The following is an 18,143-nucleotide window of genomic DNA, read 5'->3' as shown; positions in this document are numbered from 1 at the left end:
ACAATAACATCTACTTTTATTCTATGGGTGGGACTAAGAGAAGAGGCCAGACTACATATGTGAAACTGCATAGATTTTTCAGGGAACCCAAACTTCTCCCTGAAACTAAACATCTTTTGGTGAACAAACATGATTGTTGAGCAAAACAAATCCCTACATTGGCCGTTTCCAAATATATAGGTTTTATACTGTATTTTGAGTCTGGGCTAGGCCACTAAGTGGTTGATTTTAGCCAAATCTTTTAATCTCTTTCAGTTGCAGAGAAATCTCAAAATGAATAGACTATAGGACTATACCATACAATCTTTAAGGCCTCTTCATGCTTTAAAATTCCATAATTTTAGGTTCTAAAGAAATTTTATTTAATATTTCCCACACAAGGCTAAAAATCTAACCCTATCTAAATTCTGGGTCTTTTGAAATAAAGATATGATGACTTCTTTTCTAAGTCAAACCATTAAAAATTTCAAAAAGAATAAGACTCAGGAAAAAGAAGCTGAGTAGAAGTTGGTCATTTAAAGACTGAGGGCAATTCAGAAACCTAGAGATTAGCCAGACAAGAAATTAAAAACTGAGAAGATTCAATGTTTGCAGATATTAAATTTGGTTTGCTTCAGGTAGGATTTTGTTTATCTTGCCACACAAACTCTACATGATTGTCTTGATTATCCCTTTCCCCCCCTTCACTTGGAGCTTACTCTATAGCTCTCTTTGGCTATTTTCCCTTCTGATTTTCCCCATGTAACTTTTTTTCTATATGGGAATGTTTTAAATTTCTTTTAAAATCATAAAAACAAACAAGCAATGCAGACTATCAACAACCATAGGAATTGTTCATATTCTCTAATGAGCAGAGAGGAAAGCAGATATCACCTCATCCATCTGTCAATCCAGCTAAGCAGTAATACCATTAATTACATAAATTAAAGCCAAGTCCTGGGAAGGCCTGCCACCATCAGGGACACTCTTTCTTCATTTCTGTCATCTTTCTCCCCTCTTCCAGGTAGGGACACTGAAAATCTATGCTGTATTCTTGAATGTTCACATGACTTAGGCGTAATAAGACTCATCAACTCTATTTCTTCTGGAGAAATGGAGGCCTACCATCAACCCTGCCAATTCCTCTTAATATCCTTCTGGGTTTACATTTACCCTGAGGACATGCACTGCAGACCCTTAGGAATTCTAGGCCTTTCCCACTTCCCAGGATCTGAGCTTTCTTTTATATATTATGTTCTCCAAATAGGGTGTAAAATCACAGACAGCAGGGACTTTCTAGCTTTTTCTGTTTTATTCTACTCAGCACACTTCTTGGAACATAGTAAGTGATTAACAAATACTTTCCCCCCTCCATCATTTATTCATAATAAAAATACCTAGCAGAACCTAAAGATAAAAGTATGAATTATTTAGTCATTCCTTTAAACAACTTTCATATATCAAAGTTTAAATCCAATAAGCATTTATTAAATATCTATGATAAGCAAATTGCTGTGTTAAGTGGTGTAGGCAATAGAGAGAGAGGAAAATGAAGCAACCTTTGACTTTAATGAGCTTTCATTCTATTGAGAAGATAAATGTACATAAGTAAATACAAGGTAATTTAAGGAGGAAGAAAGCACTAATAACTAGAAAATCAGGAAAGGCTTGCAGGAAGTAAGCCTTGAAAGAAGAAAAGGGTTCTTAAAGACTAAGGATTCTTAAAGATTCTTGAGAAAAGAATATGGGTCAAGCATTACACAGAGACAGTAAAGTGAAATACAGTTCAGAGATTTGCTAATTGGCCATATTATGTGACTGGGGCAGAAGGATTTATGTGCATTGTCCCCATGATTTTTTAAAGGCAGCTAGGTGCTCAGTGGATAGAGTGCCAGGTCTGGAGTCAGGAAAACCTGAGTTCAAATCCTGCCTCAGACATTTACTAGCTGTGGGATGCTGGGCAAGTCACTTAACCCTGTTTGCTTCAGTTTCTTCATTTGTAAATGAGCTAGAGAAGGAAAATGGTAAATCACTCCAGTATCTTTGCTGAGAAAACTCCAAATGGGATCAAAGAGAGTTGGACACAACTGAAACAACTGAACAAAATAAAAGTCATTTATATAAATAGTAGAAATGGTGATAGGAATAGCATTAATCTAACAGGGAGTTTTTTTTAAATTTTATTCCTGGTTCAAGTATTTGCAAACCATTAAGTGGCTAAGAAATTAGAAGGATCAGGAAATTCCAGAAATGCATTCTCATGAGCTCCTCCCCATTTTCCAACAAAAGGCACAGTAATTGCTTTCCTTAAAAAGCAACCAAATGCCATCTGCTATTCCTTTTACAATCCTGGCACTAATTAGATCTATTGCATACTCAGATAAGCAGGAATGATATTTATTTTTTTCACAAATGTGGTTTGCTAACAACTTAGATGCATAATTTTTGGCAATACTTTTGCAGTTTTAGCAACTTGATGAGAGAACACACAGACTTGTCATTGGCTTTTCTAGCTAATTCTGCTGCCACTATTTGAAAAGACATAAATGACCTTCAAACTCCTCTACGTGTATAAAAACAATACATCATGTAGTCTCTTCTTTTGGATTTATCACAGACATGACCCACCTCCACTATATCCAGAGTTATGGTGACCCAAGTAGAAGCTGGCAGGTCATGAAGACAAATTAACTGCTATGAGTCAATAAGAGCAAACAGCTAGAGATTTTGGTGACTTCAGAATACTATCCTATGTCAGTTCAGATGGTAATGAAGGCCAGAGGTTCTAATAATGTCAGAGTAAAAGGAGGGAGGCTGGTAAGGAGAAGGGGAAAAAAGTAATAAAAACTAATTGAACCTGGATTTCTGGTGATAAGTGATAAGAATGATTGATAGAGTCCCATTAGTGATAGAGTCCAAGAGTTTACTGAACAGATTCTAAAATTGTGATCCATCATATGATGAAATAAAAAGGATTAGTGAGGTAGGATGAATTAATGAGAAAACATTTCCTTGTTCTTTTTAAGATCTGCAGTGAAACAGTAAAGTTAAGGGTGTAGTTATAGACTTTAATACAATGACTAATCTTTGCATTCTCTCATTTAACCCACTGACTCTGCTTCCATTGATTCTTTGGAAAAGGAGTTTTGATGGTATTATATAGTAGTATATAATATTAATATATCAGTAGTCTATAATATAGTATTATATAGTAGTATATAATATATAATAATCTATATTATACATTTTATATATAATGTATTATATATATACATACACACACTCACTTCTTGACTCTCTGTAGTTTTACTTCCAGCCTAGTTATTCAATTTCTCTTAACTGCTCAATCTCATTGCCTTTAGGGTCATTTTAAGAGGCAGCTAAATAGCACAGGAGTTGGAGTGCTGGGTCTGGAGTCAAGAAGACTTGAGTTCAAATGTGGCTTAAGACACTTTGTTGTGTGATCCTAGACAAGTTACTTAGCCTCTACCTTCCATTTTATGGCTTGTAAAATGGAGAAAATAACAGCCCTCACCCCACAGCTTTGTTGTGAGGATTAGATGAGTCAATATGTGCAAATCACGTGGCACAACACCTGGCACATAGGTGCTTAACAAATGGTTTTGCTCCCCTTCCCTTTTCTCAATCCTTATCTGATATAGTAGATCTCCCTCTTCTTGACACACTCTTCTCTCTAATTTTTCATGATATGCTATCTCCTGATTCTCCTCCTACGTGTCTTACTGCTCCTTGTCAGGATACTTGGCTGAATCTTCATCCAGATCAAACCTGTTAATGGTAGATGCCCACAAAATGTCTGACCTTGGTCCTCTTTTCTTCTTTACTATTTTGCTTGGTTATTACATCATTTTTCTTGCTTTCATCTATCTTCTCTGTGATAATTGCTCTCAGGACTATTTATTTAGTCCTGACCACTAATCAAATCCAGTCTTGAACCTCCAATTGCTTCTTGGTCATCTCAAACTTGAAGTCCCATAGACATCTTAAACTCAAAATGTTCAAAACTGAACTCATTCTATATTCCTCAAAACCTCCCCCTTTTCTTAACTTCTCTATTACTGTCAAGAGCACCACCATTCTCCCAATCATGAAGTCACTTTGCTCTTTCTCACCTCCATATCTAATCTTTTGTCAAATCCTGCTGATTCAACCATCATAACATTTCTCACACCAGGAATATTGTAATAGCTTGTGGTTAAATTTCCTGCTTCAAGTCTCTCTCCACTGAAACCACTCATTACTCAATGATCTTCCTAAAGCATGTATCTTATCACGTCACCCTCCCCCTCTCCTCCATTCAATCAACTCCAGCATCAAACCTAAAATCCTCTGTATTTAGAATCCTTCATACCCTGACCCACTCCTCCCTTTCCAGTCTTCTTACATCTTACTCCCCTCCACATACTCTATTATTCAGTGACACCAGCCTCTTTGCTATTTCTCACACAAGACCCAGAGTCTCCTGACTCCACACACTTTCACTGGCTATCCCCCATGCTTGGAATTCTCTCTCTTTTCATCTCTACCTCCTCACTTCTCTGGCTTCCTTTTGGACTCAGCTAAAATCCTGTCTTCTGCAGCAACCCTTTCCAGGTTCCCTATAAGGCTGAACAACAGCAATAATATCTAAGACATGAAAATATATTCATTATAACTCCCTCATTCACTCCTCTGAGTTCCCACCTCCTCCATAACCTTTCACAGTTCTTTAGTAAGAGACCACACCCTTGAGGAACTTCTGTCCTAGTGGTCTGCTGCTCTGTTTGCTTTGGAACAATTAACATGACCAAATTAGCTCTGCCATTGTTACTATATGGGACATGCCAATCTACTTCCCCAATTGCTTCCCACTCACCATCTTATGACCTCTAGGACCAGAGTGTCCCACTTTGCTCCCTTTTATTTGTTTTTCCCCATTAGAATATAAGTTCTTTGAAATTTTGCTTTATCATTTGTATCCCTAGTACTTGGCACATAGTAAAGGTTTAATAATGGGGCAGCTAGGTGGTAAGGAAGATAAAGCAGAAGGCTTGGAATCAGGAAGATGAGTTCAAATCCAGCCTCAGACATTTACTAGCTATGTGACCCTAGGGAAGTCACTTAATACCTATTTGCCTCAATTCCTCATCTATAAAATGGGGTCACCCTGGAGAAGTAAATGGCAAACCAATCCAGTATCATTACCAAGAAAACCCCATAAACAAAAATACACGGAGTCAAGCTGAGTCAGACACATACTGAAAAACAACAAAAATGCTTAATAAGTGCTTTTCTCTCTCATTCATTTACAACTAAGATAATTTAGCATACTGATGAATGATGTAATTATGACCACATAATGATTTTGATGTAGGTGCTATTATCAATAAAATTCTCCATTAATGTCACTGATTAGGAAATGTCTACTAGGAGTTACATGTAGGATACAATTTTATGAGGTGGTAGAGACTAATAATTTCTATAAAATTATTAGTTAAAAATGATCATTCAAAAACATGATTTATTAAATTCACAATTTGAAACTTCTCTTTAATAATAAAATAATATTTTTATTTCTTCATAACTTCACTTATCTGTAATTCTTTTGCTATGTGAACTCCAACACTTTTGTAGCTTAGTAGCAAATCTTGTGATCAGCCTTTGGAACTTAGCTAATTGGCACTCAAGTATAATAGCCATACATTTACATAACGCAGAATATAATGGTAATTAGCATCATCAATACTTAAGTTCTTACTAGCTAATTTTACTAAAATTACTTCTTTATTGATATGATTCAGATTTCTAAAAGCTTTTATTTTATAGGAGATAGAAAGCTACAGGGTCATAGTTCCATTGGTTGAAAAACTACTTTTATTAGTTTCTACAAATTTAGTTCACTTCTTTCTTATATTTGAATAAAAATTCCCTTGATATAGAAAAACTGTAACTAAACTTTATTGCCAACAGGGACTTTATGTGTATATTTTTAATACTTTAATGAATCCATGACCTAATCAGTGTGAAGATTCCCTTCACCATTATAAATCATTTTTACTACATTGATCAGCTCACTTTCATCTTTCTTCACATATATATGTCTTGGATATGTATTTTATTCCTCTTCTTTTGCAAAAGTACTCATTAGTTAGGTGGCAGAGTCTCCCTCTCTCCACTATAAACTTCTTTGCATTATCTTTTCAGTTACCTATAATTTTTACAATTCTGTGATCACATTCAATGATATATGAATGACTATACCCTCAATGGGAAAATAGTAGTATTAAAAAGATGGAATTTTAAAAGCAGTAATCAGCTTAAGATCACTGAAATCACTGTACCATTTCCCACACACAACCCAACCATATCTCTTCCAATTCAAATCTGGATTAAACTGAATATACACAAAGATAGATGCATACATACATATATGTGTGGGGGGGACACAAGGAAAATATGTATACGTAGATATGTAGATACCTAGCTAGCTAGATAAGTTGTTGTTGTTTAGTTGTTTCAGTGATGTCTGACTTTATGACCCCATTTCAGGTTTTCTTGGCAAAGATATTGGAGTGGTTTGCCATTTCCTTTCTCAGCTTATTTTTACAGAGAAGGAACTGAGGAAAACAGGGTTAAGTGACTTGCCCAGGGTCATATACTTAGTAAGTTTCTGAGGTCAGATTTGAATCCATAAAATAAGTATTCTTGATTCCAAGACCAATACTCTATCCACTGCACCACCATACACACACACAGATACGTGTGTATCTACGCATGCATACCTTTATATATGTATATAGACACATATACACACATGTATATTTTCTTTAAAAAGTTAAATATTTGCTGGCTGAAGTATAGTCTTGGTTGTTTTGAGTGCCTCTTAGAATCTGTTTTGTATGAATAAAGCTTCTCTAAAATGATGATAATCAGAGTCAAGAGCTTTACTTTTGTCCATTTTCCACATTGGGCATCCACAGCTCTTTTGTATCTTGGAATTGATTTTGATCTTTGCTCTAATTAATTAGTGATCTAACTGAATTGGGGAGAACTGATTTCAGAAATGACAAACATCAATAACTAGTTATTTCTTGCTAATTAAGCTATGGTAAAATACATTGTGTGTGTGCGCGCGCGCACATGAGTGTTTGTGTGTGTGTGTGTGGTGTGTAATGTACTTCTGACTTTCTTCTCAGTCAAAATATTCATGATGTATTTCATTCACAGCTAGATTTTCTCTGGACTCCTTGCCAGCCAAATTACTGCTCTCCGAAAATGACACACTGGGATGCCCCACCCCCCATTGGTGACTCTTTCTCTGGGACTACCATTTTATTAAGAGCCTCAGCCATACTTCACCTTGCTCATCACCAAACTCTCTCAAGACTCCTTATTAGCTGCCCCTACACAGGTACCCTTCCTCCTCCCATTACCACTTCTATCTCCTCTATATGTATTATTTTCCCTAATTAGATTTGAGGAGAGAGGGAATTGAGGGGCAGACAAGACAATTTGTATCGCTAGAGCTTAGCACACTGCCTGGAACATGATAATTACCTAATAAATGTGCATTCTCATTCTCTCTCTCCCCCCCCCATTCATACACCTATGATGCAATAATGTTAGGTTTCTGACAGCTTTCTTTCTTTTGTTTATTAATCAATTTATTTTCAGTTTTCAATATTCGCTTCCATAAGTTTTAAATTTTCTCCTCCCTCTTCCCTCTCCCTTCCCAAGATGGCCTGCAATCTGATATAGGCTCTACATATGTATATTCCTATCAAACATTTTCACGTTAGTCATACTGTATAGAAGAATTATAACGAATGGGAGAAATCATGAGAAAGAAAACACAACACAACAAAAAAACCCAAACAAACAAAAAGAAAATAGTCTGCTTCACTCTGCATTCAGACTCCATAATTCTTTCTCTGGATGTGGATGGCATTTTCCATCATGGGTCCTTTGGAATTGTTTTAGGTCCTTGCATCGCTGAGAAGGGCTAATTCTATCAAAACCAGTCATTGCACACTGTGGCTGTTACTGTGTACAATGTTCTCCTGGTTCTTCTCACTTCACTGAGCATCAGTTCACCTAAATCTTCCCAGGTTTTTCTGAAGTCTGCCTATTCATCATCTCTTATAGCACAATAGTATTACATTACATTCATATACCGTAACTTGTTCAGCCATTCCCCAATTGACAGGCATCCCCTCAATTTCCAGTTCTTGGCACCACAAAGAGACCTGCTATAAATATTTTTGCACATGTGGGTCCTTTTCCAACTTTCATGATCTCTTTGGGATACAGCCATAGAAGTAGTATTGGACAGCTTTCTTTTTTGAAAACCACTTTTTATTGTTTCCTGTTTTTCAGTCCCCTTTGTTTCTGAATATATTGCTCTCCCCTCCTCTACCTAGTAAGCTGTCCCTTGTAACAACAATTTGGAAAAAAAGGAGAACAAAAAATAAGAGTTCCTTAAACTGCCCAACGCAACAACCCCATAGAACTGTATATGCAACATTTCGTTCCCTTAACTCTATTTCTTCAAAGAAGGGAGAGCTGTCTATTTTTTTCATTTCTTCTCTAGGACTAGTTGTTCATTATAATTACACAGTGTAAAGTTTCTTTTTCTTGCTTGTTTACATAGTTGAAGTTTATACACAAACATACACATATGTATGTATATGTAATTATATCTTTTCCCTAGGTTCAGCTAATTTCACTCTGGCTCATTTCCAGTCTTCCATTCTTCTCTGAATTCTTTCTATGGATTGTGTCTTATACTGAAGTAGTATTTCATTACATTTACGCACCACAATTGGTTTAGCTACTCTCCAGTTGATGGGATTCTAATGTTGACTTTTTAAAATTTCTTGATTCTGAATTATATTTTCATACATGCACACACACACATACGTGAGAAATATGCGTATTTTTCTAACTTCCTTGATATCCACTTTCACATTAAAGTTACCAAGTATCAAGGTGTACATTGACTTAATTTGTAGTCTTGTCAAGTTGTATAAAGACTTTTCCTACTTCTTCATCCTCTGCAATAGATGATGGCATATAAGTTGCAATTATTATAATAGTACTGTGCTTGCGTACATACTTAAGGAATGTAAAGAGAGGTGACTGAATGTCCCCCAAAATATTTCTGTTGGCTTTGGCGATACAATGAAACCAATGAAATTACATCAATGCCTTTTTTCAAGGACTCTTTTTTCCATGTAGCTTCAATTTCTTTACGTTTTCTGATTTTGCTTAGAGTAAGGATTCTCAACACAGTAGTGCTAACTTCTTGATTGTTGGACAAATATTATGAATGTAGTCAGTTCAATTAATGTTTGCTGATAAACTCATAACGAAGTGTTTAGCGTCATCCTAAGCTTCCTTTCCTCCCACAAACATTGTGAAAATGAAAGATCTGTTTAGTACTGAAATTAGTTTTTAATTTTCTCTCATTTTAGTGGCCAGCATCCATGGAATGATCCTCATCATGCTAAGTTAGCTAAGTTGATCCTAGATTGTTAGTTAGGATTGAACTTGAAACTTTCCCAGCTTCATAGCTTCTATCAGAGCTCAGGTTCCACTGGCATAAATTCAAGAATTTATCATCACCTCTCAATGCTACAATGAGACATTGTAATTTTATATAAAGTAGGAAAGACTTTAAATCTAACACACGCACACATACGCACACACACAAAATGTACATGAAAGTGTGGATATATGTAATAACATGTTCATTCTGTTAAATTTGAAGATCTTTTTTAATAAAATTGAAGACTTCTAGAAAAAAAATCATCTTACAAACTAATGGGTGGAACAATATTATTCCACCAAAACCATGATCCTGTCAATCAAGACTATATTATAGATCAGGGCTGTCCACAATGCGGCCCATGGGCCACATGAGGCCTGCAGTACAACTTATGCGGCCAGCCTACAAGCATAGAAATTTACATAAATGCTTTAGTAAATCAAAATATATTGTCTATTGTTTCAATAAAAACTTAAGGTTGGACAGCCCTGTTATATAGATCGAGAGTCACAGAATCTGACCTCAGACACTTAGTGACTGGGTGACCCTGGGTAAGTCATTTAAACTCTGTTTGTCTCAGTTTCCTCACTTATAAAATGGGGATAATAAAAGCACCTATTGCCCAGAGTAGTTGTGAGGATAAAATGAGATAATAATTTTAAAGTTCATGCTTGGCATATAGTAAGCACCATAGGAAGTTAATAATAATAATAAGAGTTAGAAAGGACTAGTTCAATTTGTACATGAAAGAAATCCCCAATACAATAAACCTGACAAGAAGTCACCTGGTCTCTGCTGAAGACCTTTAGTGAGGGAGAACCTATAACCTCTCTAGGTACCCCATTCTACATTTAGACACCTCTAATTGTTAGGAAGTTTTTCCTTATATTAAACTTAGAACTGACAACTTTGCAACTTTCAAACGTTATTTATTATGCTTTCCACACTCAAAAGCATTATATTTTTGCACACAAATGACATTATTCTGAAATACCATACAGGAGTTGAGCAGTGGTTTATAGAATATATTTTGAATGTATTTCCTTTGTCTAACTAGTTTCAGATCCCAGACATTGTAATCCATGCTTATTCTCCTACTATAAAATAATTCAAAAGAACAGTTAAAGAAAAGGATTTTAAGAACAGCAGTATACTGTATGTGGCATTTGAACTGCATTGCTGTTTTTTACCTCATGACGAGAAATCTGGGCTTGTAGCTCCTGGATATTACTGGTGGCCACTGGCTTATCCTGGATCTCTCTATGAGCTCCTTCTATTAGTTGCTGTAGATGCTTCATTTCTTGTTCATATTGCTCATACTGCACTACTGCTTCCTATAGGATAAAAAAGGCTCATTTTTTCCAATTACTATGAAAATGAAGTAAAGTACAATGAAACTGCATTAAACACTGGAAAGTGGGGACAAAGATAACATTGCTGTTTTAATGTCACACAGAGGGTCACTTTAGATTTCCTTTTCTTTCAAAAAATCATTGAGGCAGCTAGGTGGTGCAGTGAAGAGAGCACCAGTCCTGGAGTCAGGAGGACCTGAGTCCAAATCCAGCCTCAGACACTTGACATTTACTAGCTGTGTGACCTTGGGCAAGTCACTTAACCCCAATTCCCCCACCTTCCCCCTCCAAAAAAAATCATTAAAACCTACTATATGCAAAATACTGAGGACACAATTACAAATGAAATTAAGCAGTCCTTACCTCAAAAGAGTTTATATTCAACTAGAGGAAAAGACCATGTACACAAAGAAGCAAACATAATATGACTTGGAGATTGAAAGAATATTAACAACTAGATATTAACAATATTAATAATAACAGCTAGAAAGAGTATTAACAACTAGGTGTGAAGAAGGAGGTTCAAGTGAAGTTTCATGGAATTGGTAACACCTGAGATGAAGAAACAAAATAAAACAAAACTTTGTGTGTGTGTGCACATGTTTTTGTGTGTGAGAGTGTATATGCTATGATCTGCATTCCATATTCCTTATTTAAGATTTTAGCTTATTTGTAATACATTTTGTAAATGTAATGGGTATAATTAAGGGAGCTCCCTGACTGGTGGACCCTGGACCACTCCAGAGAGACGTGGGCTTTGGATGAGCACTGAAGAAATTGTGGTCACTGTGGACTTGCATTGCAGGATAAGGAAGCAATCAGTTTTAGTTCCCATTATGACAGCTTGGGGTAGGGGAGAGTGCTGCTTCAAAGATGGATAGCAATTGAACAGGAAGAACTGCCAACTCAGGGGATTTTAAAGAGATAGAAAACTTTGGCGATTTTGCTCTCTGATCTCATTTCTCGAGCACGCTGGGACTTTTATAGCTTTCCTGCAGACTTCCAAAGCAGGGGAGGGCAGAGAGAGCTCCATTCCCCAAGCATCTATGGAAGCTACTCACTCACAGCAGACAGAGCTCATGCTTTTTAGGTGAACTTAAGACAGGACCACAAGTCTCTAGCAGCCTCTTCTAATTTTAGGTTTCTTTTTCCTGAGGACAGGTGACTAACTAGTGCTACTAAGATAGATATTTTCCAACATTGGTGGTAACTTTATGAGTGAGTTTAGCCAGTTAGGACTTCCCTGAGTCCCAGTGTCTGCTGCCCAGGACAAGCTAACCTCTGAAACATTTCTCATAGCAGAATATATACACTGACAAGATAATAAGCCCAAGCCATACCCTGACTTGACAGAAGATAGGGACCCTATGGACCTTTACTAATCTGCTTGAACAACACAGATCAGAGGTGAAAGTGAAATACCTGCTAACTAGTTCTGCAAAGTGTTGTATAATGTAATAGGAGTGATAGGTTTTTGTATCTGATTTAAATATTCGTAAGAGCCTTTTGTGTCCGAAGCATTTCTTTTATGGTGGAGGAAATAAATTGCTGCCCTCTGCTTGATGTACTTTGTTTACTGAGCATGTCTCTAGGAAGGACCATGAGTCAAAACTAAGCTTTGTCTTAAAAATTTTCTCTAGAGTTGAACTCTGAGCTGGGGTCAAGTCTATAGTTATTTGTCCAAAATCACAAAATTTTTCCGAGAAGGGCAAAACAATATTTATTATGTCCCGTCTTAATATTTTATTTTATTATTTATTTTATCTTAATATTTTATTTTTTAACTACATGTAAAGCTTCTTTTACATTAATTTTAAAAAGTTTTTGAGTTCTAAAGCATAGGAGTGAGTACACACAGAGAGACACACACATATACATATATATATATATATACATATGTAAGTGGGTGCATGTATGTGTATGCAAACACAAATATAATCTCTATCTCATATGTGTGTTTCCATACACACACACACACACACACACACATGTACCATGTTTCCTCTCTCATTAGAATGTAAGTTTTTTGAAGGCTCTTTTTCTTTGATCAATACCTAGCACATAGTATGTGCTTAAGAAATGCTTGTTAATTAATTTATTGACTGATTGTGAAAATAATGAGAAAAATAAAGAAGGTAGAAAAAGAGAGTAGAATTGAAAATATAACAGAAAAAGCTTCTGTTTTTATGTAATTGAACAGGAAGAAGATATGGGTAGGAGTTGGTGAAGACTCAAAATGGGATTTACTTGTATTTTACATAGAAACTAACATTAAAGCTTGTGTAAGAAAGCTTACTAATATGTTAAAAAGTTGAAGAAAATATTATGTTGCACAGGAGTATATCTATTCCAGTGTTATTTTAAGATATTTTAATTCCTCAGAGATAATGTCATGCTAAACTAAGTTTCTCATGTCCTTGTTTATGTAAACATCAGAACTTTTCAATTTTTATACTATTTACTCCAATACTTTCTCTAGCTTATTTCAATTGGTTCCAATGATTAAGGATTAATTCAAAGCTTAACCTTTGTATTTTACATGATACACTCTACCAAATTGAACATTGTGGGCATATTTGGGTTGCTGAGAATGCATGGATCTAAGAAAAACATGTGAATTATTCTTTTGTGCTCCACATCATGCAATAGAGTTTAATACAGAAGGCCCTCCGTGCATCTGACACTCACCTGCATTATGTTGCACTGCTGGATGGCTGTGTGTTGTAAACGGCTGGCTTCCTCCTGGAGTCTGAGAGCCATGTGGCATATAGGCAGGTTAGTGACCACCTCTTCAGGGATTCTTAGAGCACTCTGACAAATCTGCACAGCTTCTACCTTTGGCTTCAGTGATTCCATCTCAGACAGCAGATTCTGGAAATAAAAGTCACATTTTATTGAGTTGTGAGTAAGATTTAAAACATAAAGAAGCTTAATTATGATAAGAGGTGATTAGTCAGACACAAAGTGAAGGAAATCACACCACAGTCTCATTACTTGTTCAGGTAGGTCATATTTTCTAAAATTAAATGGAATTTCACTGGTAATAGAAAAAAAGGAATAAATTTAGCTTTCTGAGCTATGTTCAATCCATACCTATATTCTTTTTATTTTTTAACTCCAGATAATTCAGTTATCCAGTTTGGTTACTCTAATTTTTAACTTTAAATTAATCTAAACTGTCCAGTAATACCCAGGATGATCATTAAATAGCACTAATATGGATCAAATATAAGTCAATAAATCCCAAAGGGTTTAATGAATTCTTTATATGAATTGCTTGGATTCTGTAAGGAACCACTATGATTTTTTAAAAATTCTACCTCTACTGATATCTTATTTCTAGGTGTGTGTTTCTTCTACATACAAAAAAAATTGCCAGTCAGGCTGGTATATTTGGCTGTGGTAAGAAATTACTTGAAAACCCTATTTTAGGGCTCCCAAATTCTAGGTATTTCCTTTAGATGAATTTTGACTTCAAAGATCTAATCCCTCTTTAGTAGCTAAGGCCTTTTTTAGATTATCAACCCAAGTCCCAGGCCCTAGATACAACAATCTATATAATAGTAGACCTAAAAACAAACTAACAAAACTTCACATATATGTATCAGACTCATGTCAGCAAACCAAATAAAAAGAAAACATTTAAAAAATCATTATAAAGTAAAAAATCCCTGAAGAAAATTAACATTCTATCTCATTTTTAAAAAACAAAACAAAACAAATTAAAAAAAAACTTCATGGAATAGGTGGGTGGCTCATAAGATTTTATTCTCAAGATAAAAAGTTTTCAAAATAATTTACGTACAACTAGGACTATAATTCAAGCCAATCATCATTCTTTGCAAAGGCTACATTCCTGAACAGTCTCTATGAATTCAATCGCATCTCTATTTTTATTTTTTATTTTGTTACCTGTCGATGAGAAAGCTGTTCTTTCAGACTTAGGCGTCCTAACTCTGGAGAAGTAAGAGTTTTTTGAGCTTGTTCCAGAGCACCTTGTAGGATTTTTAGCTCAGCTTCAAATTTTTTCATGTCCTAGAAAACCAAAAGTAGAGTAACCACAGTATGATATAAATTATGAGTGAGTCGAAGAATAAAGTTTCATAAATGTTGGACAAACAAGAAAGAGACATCATGTCAGAGTTGAATATTGGATTGACTGTGGCATCACAACTTAATTTACCTTAGCAGCATCTTGGAGACTCTGCAAACGTGATCTGATAAGTTGCCGTAACCCCTCTGTTTCCCTTCCCAATTCTGACACTTGCTGAGACATGCCTTCTGTACAATAAACGCTGCTCAGATATTCTATCTTTTCTTTCATAGCCTCCAAATCAGTGTGAATTTCTCCAGACTCCTCTAGCATGGTCTGGAATGAAAAAAAAGTCTGTGATATTAAATTCAATCTTTCAAACTGTCTAGCTACCAGCTAAAAAAAAATAGATAGAGAAGTTACAGATGCATTAAACAGAGAGTCAAGTCCCTAAATGATTTTTTTTAATTAAGTGAATGAATTTTGAACATTAAAAAAAGGATCAGTAAAAGCTGGAACTTTTCATTAAAATTAAATCATATCTAGTAATTTCCTCCTCCTTTTCAACACCCTGATAACTACTGGATATGACACAGGAAAAAGGATAAAGAATGGACCTGTGATTTCAGAGGGAATTCCGGTTGAGCTAACTTCCTCTACCAATGTATTCTGCAATTTAGAGCCTTAGGAATTTGCCTCAATCACCAAGAAGTTAAATGATTTGTCCAAGGATACCACAGCCAATATATGTCAGGGGCAGAACTTGAACCCAAGTCTTATTAGTTTTGCAGCTAGATCTCTCTCCACTATACCTCAGTGCCTCTTCTACAACACAGGTAAAAAACACGATATATAATGTATTGGATTCCTATGTAGTTAACAAACTCTTTCATGAGATCCCTATGGATAAAATGGGGAGGAATAAGCTAAATGATAACACAGTTGGGTGGATTTAAAATTGACTAAATGACAAGAACCAAAGAATATTGATTAATGGTTCACTCCTTATTGGAGAAAAGTTTCTAGCTGCATGCTGCACAATCCTGTCTTTGGACATATTCTTTTTAACATTCTTATCAATGACTTAGTTAAAGAGAGACAGATCACACTTGTCAATTTGTAGATAACAAGAATCTGGAGGGGATAGATATTATATTGGCTGTCAAAATCATGATTCTCAAATTACTCCCAAAGCATGAAGGGAAATGGGAGAAATCGAATGAGCGAGAATTTCATAGAGGAAAAATAAATAAAAACAAACTTCTGGGTTCTATGTATCCTCTTCCTTACCAATCAACTGGAAATACTTTCCCATCAAGTCCCCACAGTATATGACATAAAAAGGCGACTTTATATCAACTTACATCCTCAGGTACCATTTGAAAACTAATGCTCAAAGTTACCTGATATGAAATGAATTGTTCTCTAAGTTGGCTGGCAGAAGTCCAAGCAATATTTCCATGTACCAGGACCTTAGCTTTCTCTACCCACTTCATTATGAATTCCAACATCTCATTATATTCTTCTAAATGTGCAGCTGCCTGAAAAAAAGCAACATGAAACAAGACTTTTTGGTTAAACTATAAGAATTAAGAAATCAAAGTTTTCTACATTGTCATTGTAAAGCTACTATAATTTCTCATTTTAAAATGATGTCATGGACTATAATCTCTCTGTGGACATAGATGTACCTTACATGAATTTAATATTTACTTCAGTAATTAACGTTTCACAAAACAAGTGATTAATAAATGTTGTTAAATAAGTTACTTTATGACTAAATGAAGCAGAGTAGGAAATAATTAAGTTGATTTAAAAAAATGAATTTTATCAGGAAGAAAAATATACATGTCTTTAGTGATTTTTCAAATATTTTTGTTACATTAAAGTTCCTCTGATGGTTAGGGCTACTACTCCCTTCCTTCAACCCTACCTCATGCAATTTGATATAACCCCCTTTGTTATTAAGGACTATTAGGGTTTATAGATAGATCTAGACCAGTTCACCTATGTTGACTTGATTTTCCTGATTGCTTACATGTTGAGGAACTCAGAAACAAATGTACAAAGTCTTGCTTCCTAAAAAGTTCTAATCACTAATGGGTGTAAATATGCTATGTTAATTTATTCAATAAACATGAAGTACCTGCTATATGTAAGTCATTTTTCCATTACAGAGGGAAATACATAATAAGTATTACACCATGCATCAAAATCTATTTTTAGCCTATTGTGGTTTTGTATGCAAATTTTTAATACTTTGAGCAGAATAATTTTAAATCATGATAATAAAAACTGGAACAAACAATCCTAATCTACATGACTTAAGATGTGATATTATTTGTACAGGCATATTAGAGTTATTGAACAAGAAAAAAACAGAAATAAAACTAATAACTTCTCAAAATCATCTCTGCCCTCAGCCTTCTTCTCTTCTCCCTATTTATCATTTCACTTGGTGATATATGTCATCAGCTCTCATGGATTCAATTATCATCTCTATGCTGATGATTCTCAAATATACCTTTTTAGTCTTAATTGCTCTGATAATGTCCAGTCTAACATCTCCAACTGCCTATTAGATATCACAAACTATATGTCCGACAGACATCCTAAACTCAACATATCTAAAACACAATTCATTATCTTTCCCTTTAAATCCTCTCCCTTTTCAAACTTGAACTTCCTTATTACTATCTCAGGCTCTACTATCGTCCTAGCACCCTAAGCTCACAATGTAGGTGTTAAGCTCAAGTCCTCAATCTTCCTCATGCGCCTAAAATCTTATCAAATCTGCCCCCTTCTCTCCTCTGTTACTGCTACCCACCACTCTGGTACAGGCTTTATCTCTTTACACTCATACTATTTAGCAAGAGCCTGAGGGTTTATCTGCTTGCCTCAAGTCTTTCCCTATTCAGGTCCATCCTCCACTCAACTGCCAAAATGATTTTTCTAAATTGCAGGTCCAATCATGTCACCCTTATACTCAGTAAGCTCCAGTGTTTCCCCATCACTTCCAAGATCAGATATAAAATCCTTCATAACCGAACCTGCTGTCCCCATTGTTCCAGTCTTCTTACACCTTCCTCCCCACCATGTACTCTTCAGTTCGATGATATTGTTCTCCTTGCTGTTCCTCAAAAAAGAAATCCATCTTGATTCTAGGCATTTTCCTCGCTGTTCCTCAAAAAAGATATCCATCTCCTGACTCCAGGTATTTTCCCTGGCTGAA

General features: G+C 35.5%; 1 protein-coding gene across 1 annotated transcript in view; it reads right to left on the bottom strand.

The window, feature by feature from the left end:
• SYNE1 (spectrin repeat containing nuclear envelope protein 1) overlaps window positions 1–18,143 on the bottom strand; it is a 593,153-nt gene that overhangs the window by 169,204 nt on the left and 405,806 nt on the right. Inside the window, exons 85-89 of the mRNA XM_036766002.1 lie at window positions 16,315–16,452; window positions 15,062–15,247; window positions 14,791–14,913; window positions 13,567–13,749; window positions 10,717–10,860 (exon numbers count right to left, since the gene is read on the bottom strand). Of these exons, the coding sequence (XP_036621897.1) occupies window positions 10,717–10,860; window positions 13,567–13,749; window positions 14,791–14,913; window positions 15,062–15,247; window positions 16,315–16,452 (774 nt within the window). The remainder of the gene's footprint in view (window positions 1–10,716; window positions 10,861–13,566; window positions 13,750–14,790; window positions 14,914–15,061; window positions 15,248–16,314; window positions 16,453–18,143) is intronic.

Source organism: Trichosurus vulpecula, chromosome 7 (assembly GCF_011100635.1).
Source record: "Trichosurus vulpecula isolate mTriVul1 chromosome 7, mTriVul1.pri, whole genome shotgun sequence".
In the NCBI taxonomy this organism is placed as follows: Eukaryota; Metazoa; Chordata; class Mammalia; order Diprotodontia; family Phalangeridae; genus Trichosurus; species Trichosurus vulpecula.
The sequence above is the reverse complement of the archived record's forward strand: the minus strand, read 5'-3'. Positions and strand labels throughout refer to the sequence as shown.